At 44.8% G+C, this 24,786-nt stretch overlaps 3 protein-coding genes and 1 long non-coding RNA gene across 8 annotated transcripts; 3 read left to right on the top strand and 1 right to left on the bottom strand.

Moving 5' to 3' along the window:
* The first annotated feature begins 597 nt into the window (after positions 1-597).
* LOC142901376 (protein-serine O-palmitoleoyltransferase porcupine-like) lies at positions 598-7,691 on the top strand. Of its 5 annotated transcripts, none has more exons than XM_076045873.1 (13): positions 598-738; positions 1,535-1,671; positions 1,931-2,126; positions 2,296-2,362; positions 2,918-3,099; positions 3,293-3,423; positions 3,692-3,817; positions 4,515-4,615; positions 5,069-5,145; positions 5,597-5,660; positions 5,941-6,026; positions 6,868-6,975; positions 7,241-7,691. In XM_076045873.1, the coding sequence occupies exons 1-13, from the start codon at positions 613-615 to the stop codon at positions 7,340-7,342; spliced, it is 1,503 nt and encodes a 500-aa protein (XP_075901988.1). In that variant the 5' UTR covers positions 598-612; the 3' UTR covers positions 7,343-7,691. The 5 variants fall into 5 exon arrangements, with proteins under 5 accessions (XP_075901988.1, XP_075901987.1, XP_075901991.1 ...); XM_076045872.1 differs by having other exon boundaries at positions 1,532-1,671; XM_076045876.1 differs by having other exon boundaries at positions 631-738; positions 2,319-2,362.
* A 607-nt stretch (positions 7,692-8,298) lies between these two features.
* icmt (isoprenylcysteine carboxyl methyltransferase) lies at positions 8,299-12,606 on the top strand. The gene is made up of 6 exons (XM_076045877.1): positions 8,299-8,485; positions 8,796-9,154; positions 10,012-10,100; positions 10,242-10,411; positions 11,049-11,266; positions 11,837-12,606. Exons 2-6 carry the CDS (start codon positions 8,936-8,938, stop codon positions 12,014-12,016), a joined length of 876 nt encoding a protein of 291 aa, XP_075901992.1. The 5' UTR covers positions 8,299-8,485; positions 8,796-8,935; the 3' UTR covers positions 12,017-12,606.
* Positions 12,607-13,755: 1,149 nt separating this feature from the next.
* On the bottom strand, positions 13,756-20,047 carry LOC142901419 (histone-lysine N-methyltransferase SUV39H1-like). Its single transcript, XM_076045921.1, has 6 exons — positions 19,892-20,047; positions 18,588-18,739; positions 17,403-18,062; positions 15,382-15,528; positions 14,964-15,093; positions 13,756-14,510 (listed from the first exon to the last, which is right to left on the bottom strand). Exons 1-6 carry the CDS (start codon positions 19,908-19,910, stop codon positions 14,377-14,379), a joined length of 1,242 nt encoding a protein of 413 aa, XP_075902036.1. The 5' UTR covers positions 19,911-20,047; the 3' UTR covers positions 13,756-14,376.
* Positions 20,048-22,675: 2,628 nt separating this feature from the next.
* On the top strand, positions 22,676-23,846 carry LOC142901389 (uncharacterized). Its single transcript, XR_012928973.1, has 2 exons — positions 22,676-23,442; positions 23,744-23,846. It is a non-coding gene; the product is annotated as an uncharacterized LOC142901389 (long non-coding RNA).
* Positions 23,847-24,786: the final 940 nt, after the last annotated feature.

The following is a 24,786-nucleotide window of genomic DNA, read 5'->3' as shown; positions in this document are numbered from 1 at the left end:
TATATTTATGTTCAAGAAAACCAAGAGTTGCCACAACATATTTCTACCAAGAAGACCGTCAATATGTATATATGGATTATAAATGTATCAACTTTTATATGGTGAACGAGACAAACCTTGATCAATGTTCAACGTGACTAATTAATAAAAATGATCAAACCTTGTTTATATTATTAAAGATTACACGTTTCAGGGTATTGTTTTCCAGCCTGTATAGCAAACAAGTCCTTCTCCTCTGCTACCATCTAGTGGCTGCATATGAGAACAACACCTCAGAAGCTTCGATTTGAGGTTGAGTGGAGTTGGATTGAGGGTCGTTCAGATTTATTCCACAAACATAAAAACACGACCCACTTTCTATAATGTCTGGTAAATTCTTTATTGAACTGAGTTGCGTTCGAAGCAGCCCAATCAAAACCCAATTTTCGGTCGCGACCCACCAGTTGAGCAACGCTGCTGTAAATCATGTTGAATTCGTCCCATATATGTCAGGATTTGAATGGCAGATGGCGAAAACTGAGAGGATAATCCGCAGATAAAGTGCGAATAATAGAGACATGATGTTACCCCCTTGAAACGGTAGGTGGCAGCCTTGAGCTGCTCTCCTACACGATGCTGCGGCACCAGAGGAGAAGAAGTAGAAGGAGGGAAAAGCATCGGGATCTGTCCGAGAGGAAACAGGACGGAAGGAGGAAAGGAAAGAGGGGAGGAGGAAGGAAGGAAATCACTTTCTCAAAGGTATTTTCTTGTCACGGTATGAACGACACTCCTGAGTGTTTATTTCAACTTGGTGGGGTTTGTTTTCCACCAGCGAGTCTTCCCGAAAAACTCTGCCTTTGCTCTCAGCCAAGCACGAGAGTTCGGTCCGAAAGGTGCGTTTGAAAAGAAGAGATGTGAACTTGGATTGTTTTGAGTCGCTCTCACTTCCGCATTCATTCACACTGGTGGGGGGGGGGGGGGGGGCAAGTAGCTACTTTGAGCAATAAACACAGAAACAGAAAACCCGGGCTCGTTTCCACAGCGTCACTCACGTTACATATTTGATGCATCAGTGGGAAGTCTCGGTGCTTTGCATAAAGCACCGCTGACTTTGACCTCAGTCACTCTGCTGCTGCTGTGCTGCTTTTGTCTCCGTCATTTCTGTGCACTTGCATTACTTTGGCGAGTCGCCACAACTTCTGTACAACTTTTGTAAAGCGTCGAGTCAGCTGCTTCTTCAGCCAACCAACCACCAGTGGTCACTCAGCATCAAGGTCGCTGGTTCAATTCCCAGCAGGGTCTCCTGGGGCCTTTCAGTGTAGAGTTTGCATGAACGCATCTGTCTGTCTGTCTGTCTGTCTATCTATCTATTCGTCTATCTATCATCCAGCTATCTACCTGTCTATCTGTCTGTCTGTCTGTCTGCCTATCTAGTTCACTTCATAATAACTGTAACAGTTTACTTCTAAAAGCCGTCTGCCTGCCTTCAAGCAGCTCTTGGTCTGGTTGTGAACTTCTTCTTCCCAGTGATGTGCAGTGGTGTTCCTCCCAGCAGGATGAAGTGGGCCAGCAGACTGGCGCTGTGGCAGCAGCTGGCCGAGAGCTGTGGCCTTGCCACGGTGCATCAGGGCGTCCAGCAGGTGTGGAGGCTGCTGCTGCTCTGCCTGCTCTGCAGGTGCTGCTTCAGACTGGGTGAGTCAGGCTGCAACAGCTGCATTCGACCTATCAACATATTCAGCATCAATCTTCTGAAGCAGATTTTTAAACATGAAAATTTTTATATATATATATATATATATACATACATATATATACATATATATATATTTTTTAAATTGATTCTCTCTCCGATGAAGTTCTCACTAATAATCCCTGCAATGTTCCTGTGGTGCCTCCTGGCTGAAAGCTCTGGCCTGATGCATATCAGCGGTGTGCTTGTGTTATTTCTCAGGACTGCACCCTGCAGTGAAGCACGCAGTGTCGGCGCTGGCCGGCCTCTACGGCCTCCTCCTCTTCTTCGACCTGAGCGTGCTGCTGTGGGTGCTGCTGCTCAGCGCTCTCTGCTACCTGGTCCTCATCCTCAGCAGGCACTCCAGCAGCAGAGGCCTCTTCCTCTCGCTCGTCATCCTCAGCTACCTGCTCACCGGGTAACTGTCTTCCCAAACACACTTCCACGTTTTTCAGGAGCAAGTGACGGAGCCAGTTGGCCTACATTGTAACAGACTCACTCCTATACATCATGGTTATGATCACAATGTGTCATTGAAATAAGCAAAATGTTGGCTGTTTTTTGTCCTTTCTTCTTTTTTCCTTTAGATATTTTCTTTGCTTCATTTCAGAGAGTTGCATCTAATTGACACGGTGACCTGGCATAAGATAAGAGGTAAATATTCCACTGTTTGTGCAACCAGTGCACGCATACAATCCCTGCTTGTATGCAATTATAAAACAACATGAGTGTTTTCCAGCCATGCACAGAAATCAGCAGCTTGTCTCACCAGGGGGCAGCGTTGACTTGACCTTGACCTTGACCTTGGACAGTCTCACCACTGAGAGCTTTAATTCCAGCTGCTTTGACGCTACCTAACCTGTGGCTCAGCACTGGTTGATGATTGTCAGTGTAGAACTGTTGCTGAAGCATTGTTGCCTCCTTGCTCTGACGGTTCAGTTGGAATAGACTTCAACAGAACACTGGTTGGATTTTGCAGAGGAGACGAGAGAATTGAATCCACATTCTTTCTAGTCCACTTTGATTGATTAACTGCTTGATTGATTGATTTGCTATGACAGGTTTTCCTGGTTTGTTTTTTCAAATAATGCAGTGTGTGTGTGTGTGTGTGTGTGTGTGTGTGTGTGTGTGTGTGTGTGTGTGTGTGTGTGTGTGTGTGTGTGTGTGTGTGTGTGTGTGTGTGTGTGTGTGTGTGTGTGTGTGTGTGAGGCTCCCAGATGGTGGTGGCTATGAAGGCCATCTCCCTGGCCCTGGACCTGGATCGAGGAGCAGTGAGTCGCCTGCCCTCCCCAGCAGAGTTCCTGGGCTACGTCCTCTTCGTGGGCACGGTGGTCTTCGGCCCCTGGATCAGCTTCTCTACCTACCAGAGCGCCGTCCAGGGCAGGAAGCTGGTGAGCCATCGTCGATGTACTGCTTCCTGTCACAGGAAGTCGCACCTGTTAGCATAGCAACTGTCTCTTGGAGAGCAATAAAGTATCTCTCTCTGTCTCTCTCTTTCTCTGTCTCTCTCTCTCCCTCTCTCTCCCTCTCTCTTTCTCTGTCTCTCTCTCTCCCTCTCTCTGTCTCTCTCCCCTGACCCCCCAGTCCTGGCAGTGGCTGACTGCCTCCTCCCTCAGCCTGCTGAAGAGTCAGCTCTGCCTGCTGCTCTCCACCTGCGTTGCTCCCTACATCTTCTCAGTGTTCATCCCCATCAGTGGAAACGCACTTACCCAGAGGTAAGGCAGGCTCACACACACACATGTTTGACACTCATGCTAAGTCCCAAGTGATGGCAGAGGTTTCCAACACTGGAAGCATGACACAGTCAACTTGCTTCCATCAGTGGTGGCTGGGGTCTCAGGACCTTCAGCACCATCAGGTCACAAAGAGTTAGTTTTGTGTGTGTGTGTGTGTGTGTGTGTGTGTGTGTGTGTGTGTGTGTGTGTGTGTGTGTGTGTGTGTGTGTGTGTGTGTGTGTGTGTGTGTGTGTGTGTGTGTGTCCAGGTGGCTGAACGCCTACGAAACCGCCGTCTCCTTCCACTTCAGCAACTTCTTTGTGGGCCACCTGAGTGAGAGCACCTGTATGCTCAGTGGCGCCGCCTTCAGGGAGGACAAGCACAACACAGTGTGGTAGGTTTTGCATTGGACGGAGCTGTTGCAGTGTAGTCGTGCAAAGAAGGCAGGAGTTCTCCATTGCAGTGTAGTCACTGTTTTAGTTAGTTTAGTATGCAATGTGAATTTATTACACACTTGTGCATCACACACATACACACACACACACACACATTGTGAGGTACAGTGTTGGGTTTAGTGTTGTGAATGTTCACTGTGTGTGTATTAGTCAATAGTGACCACTGGGGTCTTGAATTCAACTGATTTGCTCTTTTAGCCTCTTTGTGACCTTGTTCACCCTTTGTTCATCTTCCTGTCTCACTGTTATTGCCCAGTGTTGATTCCAGTGACCATCAATTGGGCCACAAACATTACAGCAACACTAAAATGTTGACCAGTTAAACTATTAATTATAGAGCTGTAATAATATTTTGATCGCTTTTGTCTCTTTTTGTTATATATACACATTTTTAGTCTTGTTTGTATTTGAATTTATTTCATTTGATTACATTTGAATGAATGAATGAATGAATGAATGACTGCAGGCACTACCCGAAAAATTAGAATATCAAGTAAAAGTCAATTGACCTTTTAAGTTGAATTGCAGAAATACAGCAACCTTTTCAGCATATTCTAGTTCTCTGGGTGGTACCTGTAGAATTGTATAATTTGCACATTCTGAATGTGTGTGTTTTTGCCATTGTGTGTTTGGAAGGGATATGAGTGTGGTGAAGCCCCTCAGTGTGGAGATGCCTCGCTCCATGGTGCTGGTGGTGACGTCCTGGAACATCCCCATGTCCCACTGGCTCAGAACCTGTGAGTGCAAACCCTCACACAGTCCAGTGGACGTGAGGCGGCCATTCCTGCGTAATTGGGATCTTCAAGCAGTATCGGCCTTGAATTGAAACTGAAAGAGATGGAAATAAATGTTTTCACACATTTTAAGTAGCAATTTGAAATTAGAGTAGGAATATTTCAAGCTGGTGAAGGTGAGCAGGAAGAATCATTTGCCCACTTATAATATACATGTTTTGTCATTTGTTTTGTGGGGAAAATATACAGTATAAATTGTTGGTATACCAAACAATGAGTTTTTAATGGCCAATAGTGACCCAGCACGAGTGTGCACTGTGGTAATGATATTAAAGAAATAGAATTATTCATAAGAAACAAACTTTGTGTTTTTTCCTAGGTAGACTTACATAATGGTTGTATTTGTATTTTGTCACGTTCTTAAACTGCCGTCTTCGTCTTCTTCCTCTTCTTCAGACGTCTTCAAAAGTGCCATCAACCTGGGGACTTTCCCAGCCATCCTGGTGACATACACTGCCAGTGCCTTACTGCATGTTAGTATCATCCTCATGAGAACAATAATACTGAGGTTTACATAGACGAACATGTTGGCTTCAATTACTTTGTGTTTTCCATCCGTGGCTGTTGCCTGCTTTTGATACTGTTTGAATCACGATTCAACATTTAAAAGCATTCATTAACTTCTTGGATAAAAAAAAAAAAAAAAAAGATTGATTCTGGTTGATTGTGGTCTTTCTCAGTATTGCATCACTCAGTTTGCTCACAGTCTCTGAGTTTACCTTGGGAAGGAGTTTTAGGCAGATGCTTTAAAGCAACTTTATTGTCATTATACATTTTCTCAGTGAGACGGAAAGATGACAATGGGTGGATAGACCTGAGCTGCTGCTGCTACTGAGCATGAGGCCACTTTGGACCAACCTGACCTCCCTGTCGTTATTATGCCTGACCACCAGAATTCTGTGCCTCTGTCTCCCCCCCCCCCAGGGTCTGAGTTTCCACCTGGGAGCCGTCCTGCTCTCTCTGGGGTTTATCACATACGTTGAACAAGGTTTGTTGATCCCTCCTTCATCCAGTGAGTGAACTCTGTCCACATGCATTTTACCCTCTTCTTCTAATTCATCCTGCTGAGCCAGTGTGGATTCCAGAAGCAGTTTTCCCTGAGCAGTTGGGCTTAGTTGTGAGAGAGAGAACTTGAACTCTGAAATTAAAAGTCCTACATTGTGGAAAAAACGACACTAGGAATCTTTTGAAGGTGTCACTAAAGTTTGATCGGGTATTTTTTTCATACCTCAAGTATCTAATTGGCCAATATTGTCACTTCCTTTCAGTTCTGAGGAACAAGCTTGCGTCCATCTTCAGTGCGTGCGTCTTGTCGAAGCCGTGTCCCCCCAACTGCCTCCATCAGCACAAGAAGGTGCAGCACACTTTACATTTTCTCACTGTCTGACGTTGTTGCAAAGCTGAGGACAGGAATACATCTCACACAGCTGCACTGTGCAAAGCCTTCCCTCTTTCCTTCCTTCTTTCTTTGTTCTCTTTGTTTGGTACAAGTGCACCAGCCTGTTGTTCATCACATCGCCAATGAATAACAAATCCATCCAGTTTCTCTACTGGCTTCCTGCTGTAATTAATCTAACTAGTTTTGTATTGGTCAAGAGCAATGTAAGTCTGATTCATTATCATCCATCATCAAATCATAGGTGTCAAACTCTGGCCCGCGGACCAAATTTGGCCCGCAGTGTAATTATATTTGGCCCGCGAGGCAATACTGAATCACAACTAGAGCTGGCCTGCTGCTATTATACAGCACGTGTAGCACTAATACTACAAATCCCAGAATGCTCTGCCGGTATTCTGGCATGTCAATCAGGACAGGACATTCATTGAAGGATATTATGAAGACTCCATTTGTTTATTGTTATTTTATTTTAAAATCTGTTCTGAGCCAGGGCAAAAAAGTTACTGTTGAAATTTAAGTCGGAAGGCTAAGGCTTAGGCTTTTATTTACACTTTATTTATTTTAATGAGTTGTTTGTTTTTTTCAATTTGAAATTTGATTTTACATGTTTGCAATATAAAGTTGCTTATTTTATAAGAATAAGCGTCCCCCTCAAGAATGTTTTTTTTCCACCAAAACATTGCACATGGAAAAACAGAACTCTGTATCCAGAATTCTGAAAATCTTCACTCTTGAATATAATGAAGCACAGAAAGATGATATTGTTTATTTTTAATATTGTCCCTTTGTTTTGTAGGAATTGTGGGTGACATGTCTGAACCTGGTTTTTAGCTTTCTGGCCATCTTTCACCTCACCTACCTGGGCTCCATGTTTGACCCTGGAGTTGATGAAGAAGTGGAAACAGTAAGAGCACCTGAGGGCCGTCACTCAACCTCTTAGTGCTTGAGCAAGAAGTTGTTTTTTTTATTTTTGAACATAAAACCAGACAAAGACGGAGAGTTACTTTATTTAAGAGAGGCAACTGTTGTACTGGAAGAGTGTTGTGTTTGACCGGCGGTTGCTCAGCTCTAGAAATGAAGGCTTATTTCTTAGACTGACTGATTCACTCATGCTGGAATTTTCTCCAGTAATTATTATGATTCTGATCATTTTATTTGCTGTGTTGCAGGATTACGCAGCGGTCCACACTATCCAGAGGTGGTCTGAACTCAACTGGGCGAGCCACTGGGTGGCACTCGCCTGCTGGCTTTTCTATCTCTTAATTCGCTGATCAGGTCAGAGGTTCACTGACTGACAAACATTACCAGACACTTGTCATCATGGTACTGCGGCAAGAACAGAGGCCTATGGGTGAGGTTGAGAACTGCACCATGTGGGTTTTTTTTATTATTCTGTTTTTGTCGTGTGTGCGTGTGTTCATAATTTTAGATATGAACACATTCTCTGCGGGAAGAAGATGAGTACTATCTGTACTACTGTTACCGTGAATGACTGACAACCATGATATTGACTGGCATCCAGCAGATGGCAGTATTTTGTAGAATTGTAGCAAAGCCTTTTTTTCACCACTGCCTTTTGTCTCATTTGTGTCTTTGAATAAATGTTTCTTTGAATAGAAACATGGTGTTATTTGCAGTTAATAACTGGCACCGTTTGTGCAAAGATGCCAAAAAAAGTCATCAATTGTAGTTAGATTACTTTGATAAAGTATTTGAAATAGTTTCGCTACTATTACTACTCTTTTTATTTTGGATAGGATACCTTTCAACTGTAACCAATTACATTTGCAAAGTAATCTCCCAAACACTGGTTGTTGTCCAGAAATACTCGTAGTGTCATCGTAGTCTCATAGTAGTTAAAGCGTCCCTGGAAAGTCTCATGTTTTCTTTTATATTTTTACCTTATTAAGATAAACTACGTGTTTGTATGACAGCAAAGTTTCACTCTCAAATACTTGTATTTAATCTGCCTTGATTCCATCCATTTTTAGTTTTTCACATTGTTACATGGATTTGAGTTGCTCCCTAATGCAGTGGTGTTGTCCTGGATCTGGAGTTCTGCCCACAGTGTCTTGAAAGGAAAACAAAACTCACACAGCGGTTGACAGTTGCTGCTCCCTGCACGTGGCTGCGCACACTTATCGCAAAGGAAAGCTGGAAGTTATGATGGATGGATGGATGGATGGATGGATGGATGGATGAGTGATTACAAGAATATGGACAGAAGTCATGTTTCCTCTTTGATCACACTCATTTCTTATGGAAGGTTTTTATGTTCATATATGCAAGAATTCACTGAAAGGAAAACCAACATAAAGCAGTATAAGAATGAAGTGAATGAAGATGTAGTTTGAAAAAGTACAAGGACGGATGAATCAGGAAGTCCACTAAGCCTTAAAATCCTCTCCAAACAAGTGAGCATCGCTTCATTACATTGATCTGTTTGTTCCTTTATTCAATTTCGAACGTTGAAATTCTTATTATATCAATTGCGGTCAGAAATGCTACAATTTACTACTTGCGTACACTGTGTTCCTAGTTTGTTAATGTTTTTTACGTTGATGCGGCTGCGCAGGCTCATCTCGCAGTCTTTATAAATAAATGTTTTGTATGTTCACAGTATACCAATGTCATCTTTTCCCTACACACAATCCCTCGATTGGAAAGCGTTTATCGGTCGGTGAAAAATAAACAACCGCTCATTTTAGTAGTTTATCGTAGCAGTTTGCATCCACATCGGCGACCAAAGGCAGGGCGGAAATGACGCAACCCAGAAATAGGCGGAGTCTGCCTTCAAAAACTCGTCGTCGTGATGTAGTGACACGCCTCTCGGCTATCGCGAGAGTTCGTCAAAGTAGTTCATCATGGCAGCCAGTAAATTGGGTTTGGAAGGAAGAGTGAGTATCAGTGCTTTTCTTGCGGGTCTCAGCGTCATTATCATCCCGTTAATCAGAACCTGGTTCGGACACATCGACTGGGTCTTTGACTACCTGACGGAAATGCCCGGCAAGATCGCCATTTGCATCCAAGTGGCTGTTGTCAACGGCCTCTTGCTGTTGTTGTACCGGGGACCTGTATACAAGGTGAGCTTCCACGGTAACACTGTGTGCTTTCTACCGGACGACTTCGTTCTGGAGACATGAAATGCGTCAGTAAAAGTGCAGACCGCACTTGTTTGACGTGCTCGGCTGAAGCCAGGCTACCTCTCGGCGTTGCAACATGATGTTAGAGCAGCCGGCGGAGGCTTGGAGTGTCAGTTAGCTTGAGCAAATCTCCTAATCTGGAAGTGACTGACAGTGGCAGAGCCAACTGCTGCACAGGTTTAAAGTGTTAATCCGCGCAAAGAGCCTTATCACCATCTCCATCGTCACATCACTGCTAGTGCACGTGATAATGGTAACACAACTCGTTGTTGCCATCGTGTGGGTGTCCTGCTACTCTGGCTTGGCAAAGTGGAGACTTGGGTTCTGTTTTTATTTCGTTCATTTAGTTCAAACAAAACAATTGAACACTAACACAAATGTTGCAACTCTTGACGGAGCTTTTAGTTTCTTGCGGGTCAGCTGTTTACAAATATTAACTGAACCACCCATCACCCTGCCGGTACCATCTTTTCAGTCTCTTTGGTCTTTTGGCATCAAACGTGACTTGGCTCTTTGATATTTACCACTGGGAGGTTTTCAATTAGTTTGAATTATGAATGAATAGTTTATTTTACTTTACTTTACTGACAAAAATGGGGGAAAAAATCTTACTAATTCATTCATTTAGTTGAACTAAAACCATTTGACAGAAGAGAACTCCCCCAACTCCTGAAGGAAAGGGAGCGCAAAGAAGAAGAATGTTAATAATAATTATGACTGAATCATTTTTAATCGAGCGGAACCCAGTTTGTTGGACCTGGTGTTGGCTTCTCTCTCACTGACTGTGTGTGTTGCAGGTTGCTGTGAGGGCCTGTTTTCTGGGAGTTACCTTTGGCTGTGGCTTAATATTGAGCTTCTCTGAGACAACCTGGACACATTTTGGCTGGTAGGTTTCCATCCAAGTGACACCTGTTCATTATCAAGCCTTCTCTTCTGACTTTATGCCTGTGGCTGCAGTCGGCCAACTTCAAAATGACTTGATGGAGTTTGTGTAAGTGTAAGTGATAATCCTGATGCCTTTCTCCAGGTACATGTGCTCCCTGTCATTCTTCCACTACTCTGAGTACCTGGTGACGGCTGTGATCAACCCTCACAGCTTGTCGCTGGACTCCTTCCTCCTCAACCACAGTGTTGAGTACACTCTGGCTGCTGTGTCCTCCTGGGTGGAGTTCATAGTGGAGAAGCTCACCGTCCCAGGTGGGTCCATCGCCAGTAGTCGTCGTACTTTCATTGCTTCTCTGCCAGCCTCACGGGCCAAATGTAATCACATTGCGGGCCAAATTTGGCCTGCGGGCCAGAGTTTGACACCTATGATATTTATACACTGCCCGTCAAAAGTCTGGACTCACCTGTTTCTCCTTTAATCTGGGCTTACTTTCTACACTGTAGATACAAACATCAACCATGTGAGCAAGAGATGTGGATTAATGTGGCAAAAGAAAAAATGTTAAATAGCACAACATGTGATGTTGTATATATTGCATATGAAGGGTGGCTGTTGTGGATCATCTCACATATAAAACTTGTTGGAGTTGTTTGACACTTTTTTAGTTGAAGCCATTTTTCCATAGCGGTGTTGATTCATAGCTTTGATGCCTTGAGTGACAACCTGCCATGTCAATCACAAGTGTGTGTCCAAACCTTTGACTGGTAGTGCATGTGTATGTAGATAATATACATATATGTATGAGTATATATTTATAAAGGAAATGTATATAAAGATATGTGTATAGGTGTGTGTGTTTACCCGTCTGCATACAAACTTTATGGCAGCTGTGTGTTCTGATATGCTCCAGAGTTGTGACGCTGTTCTGCTCTCTGTGCTGTTGGTCAGAGCTGAAGCAGCTCAAGTGGCTGAGTTGTGTGGGGCTGCTCATGGTGCTGTGTGGCGAAGTCCTGCGCAAGGCTGCCATGCTGACGGCCGGCTCCAACTTCAACCACATCGTCCAGAACGAGAAGGCCCAGAGCCACGTGTTGGTCACCAGCGGGGTCTACTCCTACTTCCGACACCCGTCCTACGTGGGCTGGTTCTACTGGAGCACTGGAACACAGGTGAGGCTCGCTGGCACTCTGACTCCGCCCAGCCTTTGGGAAGTGAAATCAGGCGTCCAAGTGTTCCACATCCGGCCTGCTGGGAGGAGAAGATAGGAGGAGCCTTGAGTTTGAGTCCCCTGAAGAGAAGAACGCATCTGGGATCATTCTGAACTGCTCTGTGTGTGTGTGTGTGTGTGTGTGTGTGTGTGTGTGTGTGTGTGTGTGTGTGTGTGTGTGTGTGTGTGTGTGTGTGTGTGTGTGTGTGTGTGTGTGTGTGTGTGTGTGTGTGTGTGTGTGTGTGTGTGTGTGTGTGTGTGTGTGTGTGTGTGTGTGTGTGTGTGTGTGAGAGACGACCGGGGGGCTGCTGGGTTTCAGGCCGTCTCTTCTGAATTTTAAGGACTTAAAGTCAGGATTAAAAGCTTCTAATGCCCAACTTTTCATGTAATGCTTCAAATAAAACCAGTGGCTGGGGTTAGGGTTAGCATAATCCACCCCAGGCCTTTTTGAAGGGGATGTATTCAGTATTTGTTTGTTCAGAACACCACGTGATCTCTCTCTCTCTCTCCCTCTCTCCTCACTGGTCGGCAGGTGATGCTGTGCAACCCCGTGTGCATCCTGGGCTACACAATAGCCAGCTGGCGCTTCTTCCGGGAGCGGATCGAAGAGGAGGAGCTCTCTCTCATCCACTTCTTTGCCGAAGACTACGTGGAGTACAAGAAGAAGGTTCCCACCGGCCTGCCCTTCATCTCAGGGATCCGCGTCAACTAGTCCCAGTGGGGAAGGATACTGTACTGACTCTACACTTGAGATTAAAAGCACTTAACTAGGTGAAAGATGGGTGAGTGTCACGCCTGGCTGCCTGGCTGGCTGCCTGGCTGCCCGGCTGGCCGGCTGCCTGCCTCGGCTGTGCAGCCGACTGAAGGCCACCGTAGCTTAGCGAGCGCTAGGACCAGCAGGTCAGCACAGGTGGCTGATAGCACCTTAAACATCCAGTTCACAGCAGGACTACTGTTGTTTTCCATGTACAGCAATTCCATCTCCTCCACTTGTTTCTGTTTGCATGCTTTACTCATTCATGTTTTAACGTGTCGGTAATATTTACACCGGGAGCCGTTTGTTCATGAAACGGCTCGACTGAAAGAAAGAAGATAAAATACAAAGGATATAAAATTATTGTTTTTGATGCAGGATGACTCGGGGTGTGTGAAACTGCAGCGCTGGTGTGTTTGTTTTGCCATTCCCTCCCTGACCACTGACGAGCTGCTTGGTGGATGTTTCAGGTCTAGAATCTGTTTTAATGTTATATGACAACCATTGATGGAGTTATATGTACAATAAAGAACACATTTTTATCCTCAGGGAAATTTTGGACTTGTTGTTGTTTTTGTTGTTCTTTCCATGAAATACTGAACTCCTCTTCCTCTCTTCCATGAGTTGTTTCTTCCTGAAACATGTTGCATGGTGCTGCTCAGTGACACAAGGTTGGGACTTCTGGAGCAAAACCATCCAGGTGTTATTGACCTTCATGTTGGGCCTCCGCAGTAAAATTCTGTACGCAAAAAAAAAAAAGCAGAGAAGATGGATGCTGCAGTTTTTGCAGCTTCATCTTTCAGGCTTTCAGTGATGAAGGGGATGTAAAAGTAGTGGAGGGTGACAGTGATGTTACCCTCATGAGAAAATGTTCCAATATTATTTTTTGCTTTGAATTATCTCTGAGCGTCGAGGTTTCCCTCCTGGGCTTGATGGGAACTCTCCATTAAAAACAAACTATTTATTATAGATTGTTATTTAAATACTTTGCAGACAGAAAACAATCCAAAAGTGAACGTTGTGTCGGCCTTCTTCTGGAGGAGGAGCACGGCCAGAGGCCAGTGGTGGAGAGGCCCTGCCTCAGGGGGAGGAGTTCCGGCATCTCAAGGTCTTGATCACCAGTGAGGGGAAGCTGGAGCCTGAGACTGACGGGCGGATCAGTGCCTGCGTCTGCTGTGGTGCAGGAGCCGAGCCCAACGGAGAAGCTCTGGATTTACCGCTGCATGCTCTGGGCGATGAGCGACAGAACGAGCTGAGGGATGCGAGTGGGCGAGATGATGGGTCCCGCATCCTCCAGGGTGTGACACTCACTGGGACTTTATAGCTTTTCCAGGCGTGTTAAAGGCTGAGGGGACGGTTGGGAATATTGCACTGCGGCCTATTAGGAGGTTGAACTCACCGGAACAAGGAAGTCGAGCCCACAGTCGCCGTGATAGTCTACACAACATCTAGCTTCTAACTAAAAGCAAGCAAACAAATCCAACGCTGTTATCATTTATTGACATACAGCAGACATGGCTTATAGACTAGAATACCATTGGTACTGGTACTGGTACCAGAGCCGTCAGGGAAGACGAACACGACCGTCTAGATTTAATAAATCTTCAATCAAGTTCAGAAATTCTGTTTCCCATTTGTCTTTATTCATTTCATTCACAAATAAAAAAAACAACCAACAATGACACATGATGTGATGTGTGTTTAAAAAATTTGCCGTCTCTGACTGCCGTTAAAAAAAAATAAAAAATGCACGTCATAGCGATGCGGTCCGAGGTTGGGATTTCTGAGGTCATTTCTCAGGGGAGGAGCCTGCGCTCTGGTTTTCAGCTCCCCCCCCGTACCCTCAGTTAAAATGTGATGAGTGCCAGTTGCTCAGGTGTGTACGTGCTGCACAGCGGCTCCTCGCTCAGGGTTCCTCAGAGGCGGCCGGTCTAATGCAGCAAACACCAACACATAATGCAGTGTGTGTCTGACCAACACTTTCCCCTCCAGTTCATGTGTGTTGCATATCTTGCTTTAAAACAATACAACTAAAAGCAGCACTGTGTGTGTACACACAGGGCCAGATAGTCCCAGATCGTTGCTCACTGTGGCGCCGGGGACTTTAATTTGATTCAACCCGTTTGGATTCAACTGAAATAAATGTGCAATCAAGAGTTGTTGCTTACGTTTAAATTTTTCCCTGGAATTGTAGGGAGTTTGGGAGGGGGGGGGTGAAGTGTTTTTTTACTTTACAATTTAAGATATATATATATATAATTGTTTTTTTAAAAGCCATCCCAGCAGACGCTGCAGGTAGTTCAGTCCAACCCTTGTGGTCAGAACAGGTATTTTCTGCACAAGTCGGATCCACAGCGACATTCCACCCGAATCCTCTTCTTTGGGGAGCTGCTGAGCCCCACTAAACTGAAACTGGAGTCCATTTTCGTACTTTCTGTGTCAACTGGGTCAACTGGGGGGGGGGGGAAAAACACACAGCACAGATGAGAATCACAAACCTTCCGTAAACAAACGACGGAGCAAAAAGTTCATGTAAAATAAAATCGATTGCAGTTATGAATTCAAACTTGAGAATTAGTTTCCCACGCAATGCCTCGTCTCCGTCTGCATGTATACATTCATGAGCATACATACATGTATATATTTACATATAGATGTAAAACTATCTACGCTTATACTCAGAAGCGTCTTGTTATGATTAGTTGAAGTGCAAGTCTGCGTCTTGCACAATGAAAAGGAGATGATTCAACGCTCTGGAGGAGGGAACGCTGGGCTGAGACCTTCATATTCCACACCACGCAACGCAACGCTTCTTCCTCGGAGCGACCACTGATCGTTACACTCTCAGCCTTCATGTACCCTACAGTCTAAGACACCTTGTGATGGAAACTGTGTGTGCACTGACTTTGCATCTTGTAGTCGAAGGTGAGCTCCTCTCCGGCTCGGATGGCTCTGGTGGAAAACAAAGCGATTCTGGGAAGCCTCTCGTCGATGTTGTCGATGAACACATTGAACACTTGAAGGTTGGGGTCACACTGGAGGAGGACAGCCAGAGAGGGGGGGGGGGGGGGGGGCTTTTTAACCGGCAGACCAGTCACAGAAAGACTGTATTTCTAACACACTGGGGCGACTGTGACTGAAAGGGTTATTACAGGGTTATTACAGGGTTATTACAGGGTTATTGCATATTTTAATTCTTTTTGAACAGAATTTTCCTTCTCCTTGTTGTCTATATTTTTGCTGTGACAATGCACAGTTCCCCAGTGTGGGATTGACGGAGGCGTTCTACTCTATATGCTATATATACACTGAAGGCCACTCACACTGTGGTTGACAAAGTGGGAGACGTTGCCCTGATGAGCTGCATCCACAGTGTAGACGTCCTCCACGTAATCCAGGTCGAACAGGTAGGTGGCGCCCTGGCAGTCGTACACGTGGCCCCTCCTCTCCGCCTCCTCTGAGGTGATGATCTGCAGCATCAAACATTGCATGAAGCAACGCATCCACACCGACCGTCCAGCAGTGAAGGAGTGGCGCTGATCAGAGACAAACAGCTGCTTTTCCCATCAACGCCAACATGAGGTAATAAAGCAGGTTGACCACGCGGTGGGATTATCAAAGAGCAGTTATTACACATCAACAAGGACGTCTTTGCTCTGCTTCTCCACACAGGCATCCACCTTGATGTGACTTGAGACGTGACTTCAAGGTGGAGGACGTGAAGACCAAAGCCATCATAGAGCGCCGCTACATTTCCAACTCTCGCCACTCTATGGTGAGCGCAGTGGAAGCCAACAGCCGCCACCGTCTGCCGTTGCCATTGTGATTCTTTATCCTCTCAGAACAAACGGCAAAGAAAACCATGCTGAACTGCATCTCCACTCAACGCAGCTTGCTGCTGGCGCCCCCCAGTGGTCTGATGACAGGCTGTCAAGCTGTAATATCAGGGTGCAGCTGTTCAGTGCAGAGTGAATCCCTGACTGAGGACTTCCTGCCTGGACCTGCAGCTTCTGTGTGAGTGTGGAGGTCTGGAAAAAGTTCTCGCTTCCTCAGAACTCCTCCATTCAATCTGATGGACATCGAGTTGACCTTTGACCTTTGACCAGCAGCGTCTCTTAATGACGCATAGTGCCTGTCAAGAAAACCAAGGTCGCTTTACAAAAGGTGACAAACAGACAAAAAGAAAAGTGCACAGTAGGGGGCGGACCTGAGCCTGGTGTGGACCTGAGCCTGGGGTGGACCTGAGCCTGGGGTGGACAGGTCCAGGAGAAGAGGTGTGTGCTGAGAGTGGGGGAGGGTGGGCAGGGAGGTTCTGGGCTACTCTGGAGGATCCACTGGGCCTCTGTGTTCTGCTGAAGCCATGTTTTCAGGAGTCCACTGGGTTCAAGGAGGTACTGAGCGAGAAGAACGACCAGCACCAACTAACTGGGAAACCAAAGAGCCGTGTTCATCATTAATACTTCTCACGCTCGAGGACTTTCTTCTTGTTGGGAGGAACCATGACTATCGACTTCATGTCGCACATCCAGTCCTCGTTCTCTCTTTGTAGCTTGTATTTAAATGAATGAACTGAGCAAATGAGCCCGGACTCACGAGCAGTCAGAAGTTTGGACTCTGTTTTCTTTCGTTCTCATGACTGTTGGCACTGCAGTTTGTCACTGAAGGCATCAAAACTGCGTATGAACACACATGGAATTATGGAGAGAATAAAAGTGTCAAACAAATCAAACACGTTTTATATTGAAATTCTTTCCTTTCATAAAGAGCATATTTAGAGTTGGTGACAGTGTTTCTCTTTGCTGCAGAATGACAAACATCTTGCTCATATATTTGATGTCTTCAGTGTCTGCAGTGGGGATGTTAATCGACTATCCATTAATTGCCGATTAAGAATTTAATCCATTAAATGAAATTAGTCGCTCTTAATAAAAAACTTTCTGCACTGATTTTTTGTGTTGTGCACCTGTTTACCCAGAACAGTTACTGTTCAATAACTGTTTTTTATTTAGGAAGTTGAAATGTGAGCCATTAGAAGTCATGGAGAATAATAATTCTTCCTAACACATTTTTCATTGTGAAATTTAGGTTCTCAGGAAAAAAGAAATGGCAGTTTATCAATTCATGGTTAACGGATCGATGAACTCGCTCAACCAACGATGAATGAATTTATGGAAAATCTGCATCTCTAGCCTGCAGTGTGGAGCTGTGAAGATCTTGCATGAGAAGTCGTGTGCAACCTTTCGACCGGCAGCGCATCTCATTCACTTTGACCAGTGGTGACTCTGGCCAGAGATCCGACCCTTGACCCAGTCCGAGTCTGCGGCCGGTTCTGACCCGGTCTTACCTCTCCCACGTACTCCATGACGAAGGTGTTCTTCTTGATGTGCTGCAGCGTGCGGACGCCCCATCCTCTGCCGTTCGCTGTCTTAAAGATGCACAGGTCAAACTGGATGCCCTTCTGCACCACTCTGTTGGGACAATCAGGGCTGCAGCCGCACTGAGAGTTGCATTCGTAGATGGGCTCGCCGGGCTTGATCCGGACCTGGCCCTTGTCGCTGTAGGCCACGCGGTGCAGCGAGGCTCCGGGGCAGCAGCCGTTGACCGGCTCCTCCAGGCAGCTCTTGCACTCGCAGCCCACCGCCATCTCATCCAGCACGATGCCGCGGCCCACTCTGTAGTTGTTGATGTAGGTGAAGTTCTTCGGGGGGCCCTCAAAGTCCACCGTGTTCTCCACAAAGATGCGACCCGGGTGGTTGCGGGTTTGGTTGAGGTGGGCCTCCCAGCGCTGCAGACTCTGCCGCAGCTTGGCCTTCTGGGTCAGCAGAGAGGCCACGTCCTTGGCCAGCCTCTTGGGGGCGCTGCGTCTCTTGTTGCGTCTCAGCGCCTGGTCCAGGTCCAAGTGGAACTGCTTGACCAGTCTGGGACACTTGAGGTTCCTCTTGGGTTCCCATGAGTTCTGCGACTCGGAGTAACCCTTCCACTTGACCAGGTAGAACTCCTCGTCCTGGACAGCACACACAGGTACAACACACAACACGCAAAGCACATCAAGACAACTTCACGCACATAAGAACACACGCAAAGTGCACAAAGTTGTGAATTAAACTGCTTTTGTTTTGTTTTTGTTTTTTTTACGTTTCACCATTTGAAAGGAAATGTGTATAAAACCACAGGCACCTCTGTTATTATTTCTTAATTATTCATGTTGCCACAAAGCTAAATGACCCCCAGATAGATACATGTCAATATTAAAAATGTTGAAATAAATCCTATTAAACCATCATAAAAAACCAAACATCCAGAGCAACATAAATTTGAATCAAGCAGGCAACACAATATTCCAATTGAGTTTTGTTTTGTTTTTTTTGTTTTTTTTACTGTATTTTCCTTTAATTTAAAAAAAATATATACAGGCTGCATGGAGTCTTGTTATATTATTTTTGAGGCATTTCAAAACCTACGACCAAATCATTTTAATTTTGCACACCATTGGGTAGCAGATGGCCAGTCGTGTATTTTCAAGACTGACCTTGTTTTTCTTGTAATCGCACAGGAACTCCACTTCGTAGTTGTTGAGGTTGGCTCTGTTGACGCCCAGCTGCTGGCAGGAGAGCTTCTCTCTGCGGCACAGGGCTTCCAGCTGCTCCCAGGACATCAGGCAGGGCAGGCTGCAGCCCGGCGCTGCAACACAGCCACACAGAGCCACACACATCACACTTTGTGCCAGCGACAGCCTGCTGCTCAACATCGGATCTCTGGCAGCGTGCAAAACAGCCGTCAGTACGCATCAATGCCAAGCTGAAGTTCCTTAACATTCAGGAGGCCTGCAATAACCCTGCAATAACCCTTCTATGACAGTCTACACACACACACACACACGCTCTGCTTGCCCCCCCAACCCCAAAATATTTTTTTATTTTTATTTTTTTTAATAGAGTGATTTTAGACATTTTAGTGACCATTAGTGACAATAATATAGTTATACATAGTTGTGTATATATTTTAGCTTTTTTGGGGGAAAAAAGAGACCCCTTCAATGTTGCTTTCTGGGGGTGTCACAGTTGATCGGGGGGGGGGGGTCCGAGCCCTCCAGAGCCCCCTTGTTTCACACACTGCTTGGAGCCATCGCCATGCACCACTAGTTATTGTACGGTATTACTGTGATGACACATTCGTGCGTGTGCGCGTAACTGTCGTCTCTAGCAGACCGAGTGAAGGCCCCCGAACAAAATAAACAAAGAAATGAAACGTAAAACTTTTTTGTTTGTTTGTTTGTTTTAAAGGGGTGCATGACCCCCCTCCCCCCCCTCTCCTCCCCGACCTGTTTTCTCTCTCTCCTGCAACTTCATAAACTACAACTACGCATCATTCATCACCCTACATGAGTTACGTCTGAGTTAAAGCCTTTGCCCCCCCAACGGCGCATTTAGTCGCATTACTTGAAGTTGTTCTTCAGATGCGAGGTTCTCGAGAGAAATCAAAGAAAACATGAAATGGATCAAGTCCCCGATAAAACAGCAACAACTAGCTTTGCTCGTAAGATCACAGGCAGTTCATTTTTAAATCATTACTATTATATTATTATTTGGAAGATCGCCGAATTAAAAAGTGCTCGATCGTACAAAGGCAGCATTCCGCGATAACCCGCTCCGTCGCCTTCGCGGCGTCACAACGTCACACAATCTCCTCCTTGGTGCACTTCGATGCGCACACGACACAGCACATGTGCACAGAGAACACAAAACACAATGTGCGCAAAGTAACACGCACACCGCAGACTTTAGCACCGGCCGAGCGGCTGTTCAAATATCACACAATACCATAATGGTTCACCTTTCAAATTTTCCGCCATGTTCTTCGTGCAGCCGCCAAAATACGGAAAACTACATCTGTAAGGAGGACTCAACGGCACAACGAACCGGAAGCAGCTCCGGATTGGATGAACGCCGCAAGTCTCACTGTGATTGGCTGTTACGTCGGCAACGGAGACCTTCGTCGGTCGTCGTCTTCTTCCTCCTCCTTTTACTGTTCTTCTTCTTCTTTTGTTTCGGCGGACTGGAGGTGGTACTGCTGCCCTCTGCTGGTTCCTTGTGATTTCTCTCAGTGTTTCCTCGTATTGCGTTGTACTGTGTTGTATTGTGTTGTACTCTGTTGTATTGTGTTGTATTCTGTTTTCCGGTCCAGTGGAATGAAGATACTGCCACAGATTTCTTTTTTTTAAGCTTTCGAGATTGAGCAACGTGTGTGTGTTTGTATTTTTTTTTTTAATGTCTAGACCATAGTCGTCATACTCTGGCCCGTGGGCCAAATTTGGCCTGCAATTTGATTACATTTGGCCCGCGAGGCTGGCCCACCAGTATTACACAGCACATGTATTGCTAATACTACAACTCCCAGAATGCTCTGCTGGTATTTTGGCACCTCAATCAGGACAGGATGTTCATTGAAGGATATTATGAAGATTTAATTGGTTTATTGTTGATTTATATTTTAAAATGTATTATTAGCCAATGGGAAAAAGTTACTGTTGAACTTTAAATCAGAAGGCAGTTTTTTATTTACATTTTATTTATTTTGGTGAGTTTTGATGATTATTTTTATTTTATTTTAAATTGGGTTTTGCATGTGTGCAACATTAAGTTAATTATTGTCTAGTATTAAGCTTTGCTTGTTCCATATTCAGATTGAAGCAAAGCTAGTTTGGGTCCGTATGAAAAGGTTCACTGTTCTATCTAGCGGAACTAATTTTCTGAGTTTTTGAATTTGAGTTTTTTTAAGCTGCAAGACCTGATCAGCAAAATGCAAAGAAATCAAAACTTGAAATATATTGATTTGCATATTATTCCTTTATATAATATGTCACATTCACCTTTTAAGTTGAATTGCAGAAATACAGCAACCTTTTCAGGGTATTCTAATGTTCTGGGTAGTACCTGTATATACAATTGTGTGTGGATTTTTTTTTTTTACAGTTAAAATAACTGTTAAAAAAAAAAGAAAAAAAAAAGCCCTGAGTCGTAGTTTGCAGCAACTGGCAATAGTACCCTGCTGCAGACAAGATAACCAACATGGGATAACCCTAGCAACAGTTCCAGTATCAACAGTTTTCAGTTTCACAATCCACTGAAGCATATGGAAAGACTTTCTCAGTGTCAACAGAGTGTAGATAAGAGTCGTACCCACAGCGTCGGAGAAGCAAACCTCCCCCCTGTCTGACTCTCTCCAGACTCTTCTCACTATGACCATCAGAGTATGTTCCATTTTCATGGAAGAAACACCAGTATTCTTGTTCTGGTGAGACTTGTGTGTCACCCTTCCTGTCAACTGGCTCTTCAGCCACATCTATAACCCACCAAGACCAATTTCCCAGCTGTGTTGACCTGAGCTGAAACCTTCGGAACCCAGAACACCGTTACAATGTGTGCATTCCTCTGGATTATCAGGAAGCTGCCGCAGTGTTTTTCTAGTCCCACAAAGGCCAGGTCATCAGACAGGTGGAGGCTTTCGTGTGCAGTGTTTGGGTCCAGGACGAAAGGACTGGAGGGGAACCTGGTCCTTCATCTTCTGCCACACTGTGAAGGAGAACTTTCCCACATCTATCAGTGCTCCTGGGACCAGCTGTGGATGTGACTGGCAGCACTGGTCAGCACAGGAAGGCCACAGTGTCCTTCTGCAGCTCCTCTTCGACAGCAACGATGCTGCCATGCAGAGACGACATCTTCCCCTGAATCTTCTTCATCTCTTTCATCACAGTCGTTCTCTTCTGCTCCTCTTCCTCCCTCAGAGCTGCCAGTCTGGATTCTTCTTCCAGGAAGAGGTCGAGTTTGTCACAACTCTGCTTTGAGGCGCTTCTCTGTGGAGAACCCCTCGCCATGAGAACGCCCCTTAATATGATGATACATAACATACATACGTACATACATACAAAACATAAAAGGCAGACTCTCCAAAGGTATCTGTGTTCTTTAGAGTTACAGATAAAAGTGTCAGACTGTTTGTTCCAAGCATATATTTCACAACGCAAAGCTGAAAGCGGTTCGTTGGTGAACGAGCCATCGCTACTTTCAAAGTTAACCGTCGACGATGAACAAACTTGGTGAGGACATACTGCTCTATGAAATGACTATAAAAGAAACTTTCATTCTGAACTTATGTTCATAAAATATCTCCCATGTTCTTTCTTGTAAAACCAAGTGCACCATGGGAGTAGTAGTAGACAATGTTGTCTTACTGTATTCTAACGTCCAGCCAGACGGTGAGAGAAAGACGACAGTTCCTGAGCGATGTTCTTTAATCCTCAACTCTGGTTCCTGTCGGCCGTAACTACGCCAATCCAGAGCGAGCACGTGAACTTGTTGGCTGCACTCCTTTGTAGCTCTCACTCTCTCTCACTGAGGCCACGCGCAAATATTGGCTTAAAATGCCATTTACTTTTCGTAACCAAACTGCTGTGTTGAAGTTGCTATCAGTTTTCTTCACACATACAAACTGTGGCACACAAAAGGAGCACATTTGATTAAAAAAAGAAGGAAAAAAAAGAAAAAGTTCTAAGAAAACAAATGTGCCGCTCCCTTTTGAACAAAAGCGTCGAAGTCTTGAGCTTCTTCAGCTTGTTTACAATGAACGCTCCACCAGTGCTGTAGTAGCTGAAACAGTTAGCATTAGTTGTCTCTAACTGTGACTTTGTAACTTCGTAACGTTCTATTCTACCGACCGCATTCCGGAGCCGAGTCGCAAGACGAATCCCTGGGATCACGAGCGCCCCCTACCACGAGGCAGAAGAACTGCGTGCCTCACTTTAGTTTCTCTTCGCGGCAGCTTCATGATTGCTCAGCACAAGAAAGTAGTAGCGCACTTGGAGCTCTTGACAAAAAATACTGTAAATCGGAATTTTAGTTTATATAGCAAAATTGTGTCAACATTTCATTCGCGATCCACTGCAGAGGGCGCCGGCACAGTGAACGAGTCATTGCGCAATCTATGGTGAGGCACGACAGGCTGCTTCCTCACCGCACGGCTCTTCTCAGTGTTGGAACTGGAAATGTGAAAATCCAACAATTTTGAATAAAAACAATCTAAAACTGGTGAAGTTAACTGAAATAAAAATCAAAATGCAAATCACTGGATAAATAGAATTTCTATTTTTATTTTATTTATTTTTATTTTCAAGTTTAGTCACCTAATTTTAAAAACCTGACGGCTGTGGGCCATTGTAGACGTGATTAACTTGCAGCAAAAATAATACAGCATTTGTTACTTAACATTAATCGTGTATGCTTATGCAGTGTGGTTGACAGCACTATTTTTTTTCTTTCCTTTTCTTGTTTTTTCTTGTCATAGGTGTCTGCATCTGCTAATTACGAAAACCATGGTAAAAGCTCGAGGTAAGGTAGTGGACCACCCCAGCGATACGTTAACAAAACGTTGCATATTAAGCCTGACAATATTCAGGAGCTAGTTTGTTAGGATTTATAGGATTTTAACTGTAATTTTATGATTTCAGCATTGCAACTACCAATCACTGTTGGTAATGATGTGATGATGAAGTTAATTGGAGTGAGAAGTCTCAAATAGTACAAGTATTCCAGGTATTAATAAGTATTATAGGTTTTAAGTGTATAAGTGCAGCTGCAGGGTTTCTGCCTGATGTATCTTGTATGGTCTCTTCTTTTCTTCAAAACCCAGGCTCCAGAAGGGACCAAACATTTGGAAACAAAACAATGGATGAGATGATGCAGATGTTCATGCAGGAAATGCCACAGGAAGAACCAGCAGCTGAGGACCAAAACCAGCCAGGTCGGCCAGTCCCACCGCCTTGGACCAGCGAAGGTGGAAGGCCCATGGCACAGTTTTATATGCATTTCAGTTTTTAATATGTGTAAATGTAGAAATTCACAAGTGGGGCATTTCAGAATTGAAACGCCTACAAACTGAGCTGAGTCTTTAGCACCAGTGGAAATATTGTTCTGACTATCTGAAACCTGATCATGTTAACAGGCTGGTATTTCTGGCAAAAAAAAACTTGAAGTAACCTTGACAGCATTTGCCATATTGGCCTAAAATTATTCTGAAGGTGAAGTTCATTTCAGTGGTTTCTCATCCAAGCAATTGTTCAGGTGTTAACAAAATGTTTGATTGGGAATGTTGTAACATTGCATTAAAGCAAAGTGTTTGGGTTTTTTTTTTTTAAGAAAGAGAATGAATGTTTGAATAATTGTGATTCCTACATTGAGTAAAATAATGATGATAATGATTTTTTCTATAATGGAGCAGCGCCAGCACAGGGAACGCTTTCGGCCAGGGCGACCTCAGCCCCATCAGCCCTGCTTGCAGGTTTAATATTGAACCAGATGCGTCTTCTGTGAATCTGAAAGAGTCAAATCGAAAAACAAAGTGTGATTGAATGCAAGCACAACCGGGGTTTGGTTCTCCCCCATGAGGTTTTTTTGTTCTGTCCGTGGATCAGCAGGCTTTTCCTCTGCATTCAGAAGCTTGACGTTGTCTGTTTCTGTCTTGCCGAGGTGCTTGTTGGGTTTTCACCCCATAGTTCCCCAAAAACACACCCCAAATGTATCATTAGTGCCTACGAAGTGTTCCTGTTTACTGCAATGTACTTCTTTTGACCTGGCTTTTTGGTCCAGGGCAGCGGCCGCTGAGGTGTGAAGCTCATCTGTTCTGCTTCAACGTGAATCTTAATGTCCAAATTAAGTCCTACTGGAATTACAGGA

Source organism: Nelusetta ayraudi, unplaced genomic scaffold, assembly GCF_046127955.1.
Source record: "Nelusetta ayraudi isolate G7.1 ecotype Tasmania unplaced genomic scaffold, CSIRO-AGI_Nayr_v1 ptg000088l, whole genome shotgun sequence".
Classification (NCBI taxonomy): Eukaryota; Metazoa; Chordata; class Actinopteri; order Tetraodontiformes; family Monacanthidae; genus Nelusetta; species Nelusetta ayraudi.
Note: the sequence above shows the minus strand (reverse complement) of the source record. Positions and strands in the feature narration are given on the sequence as shown.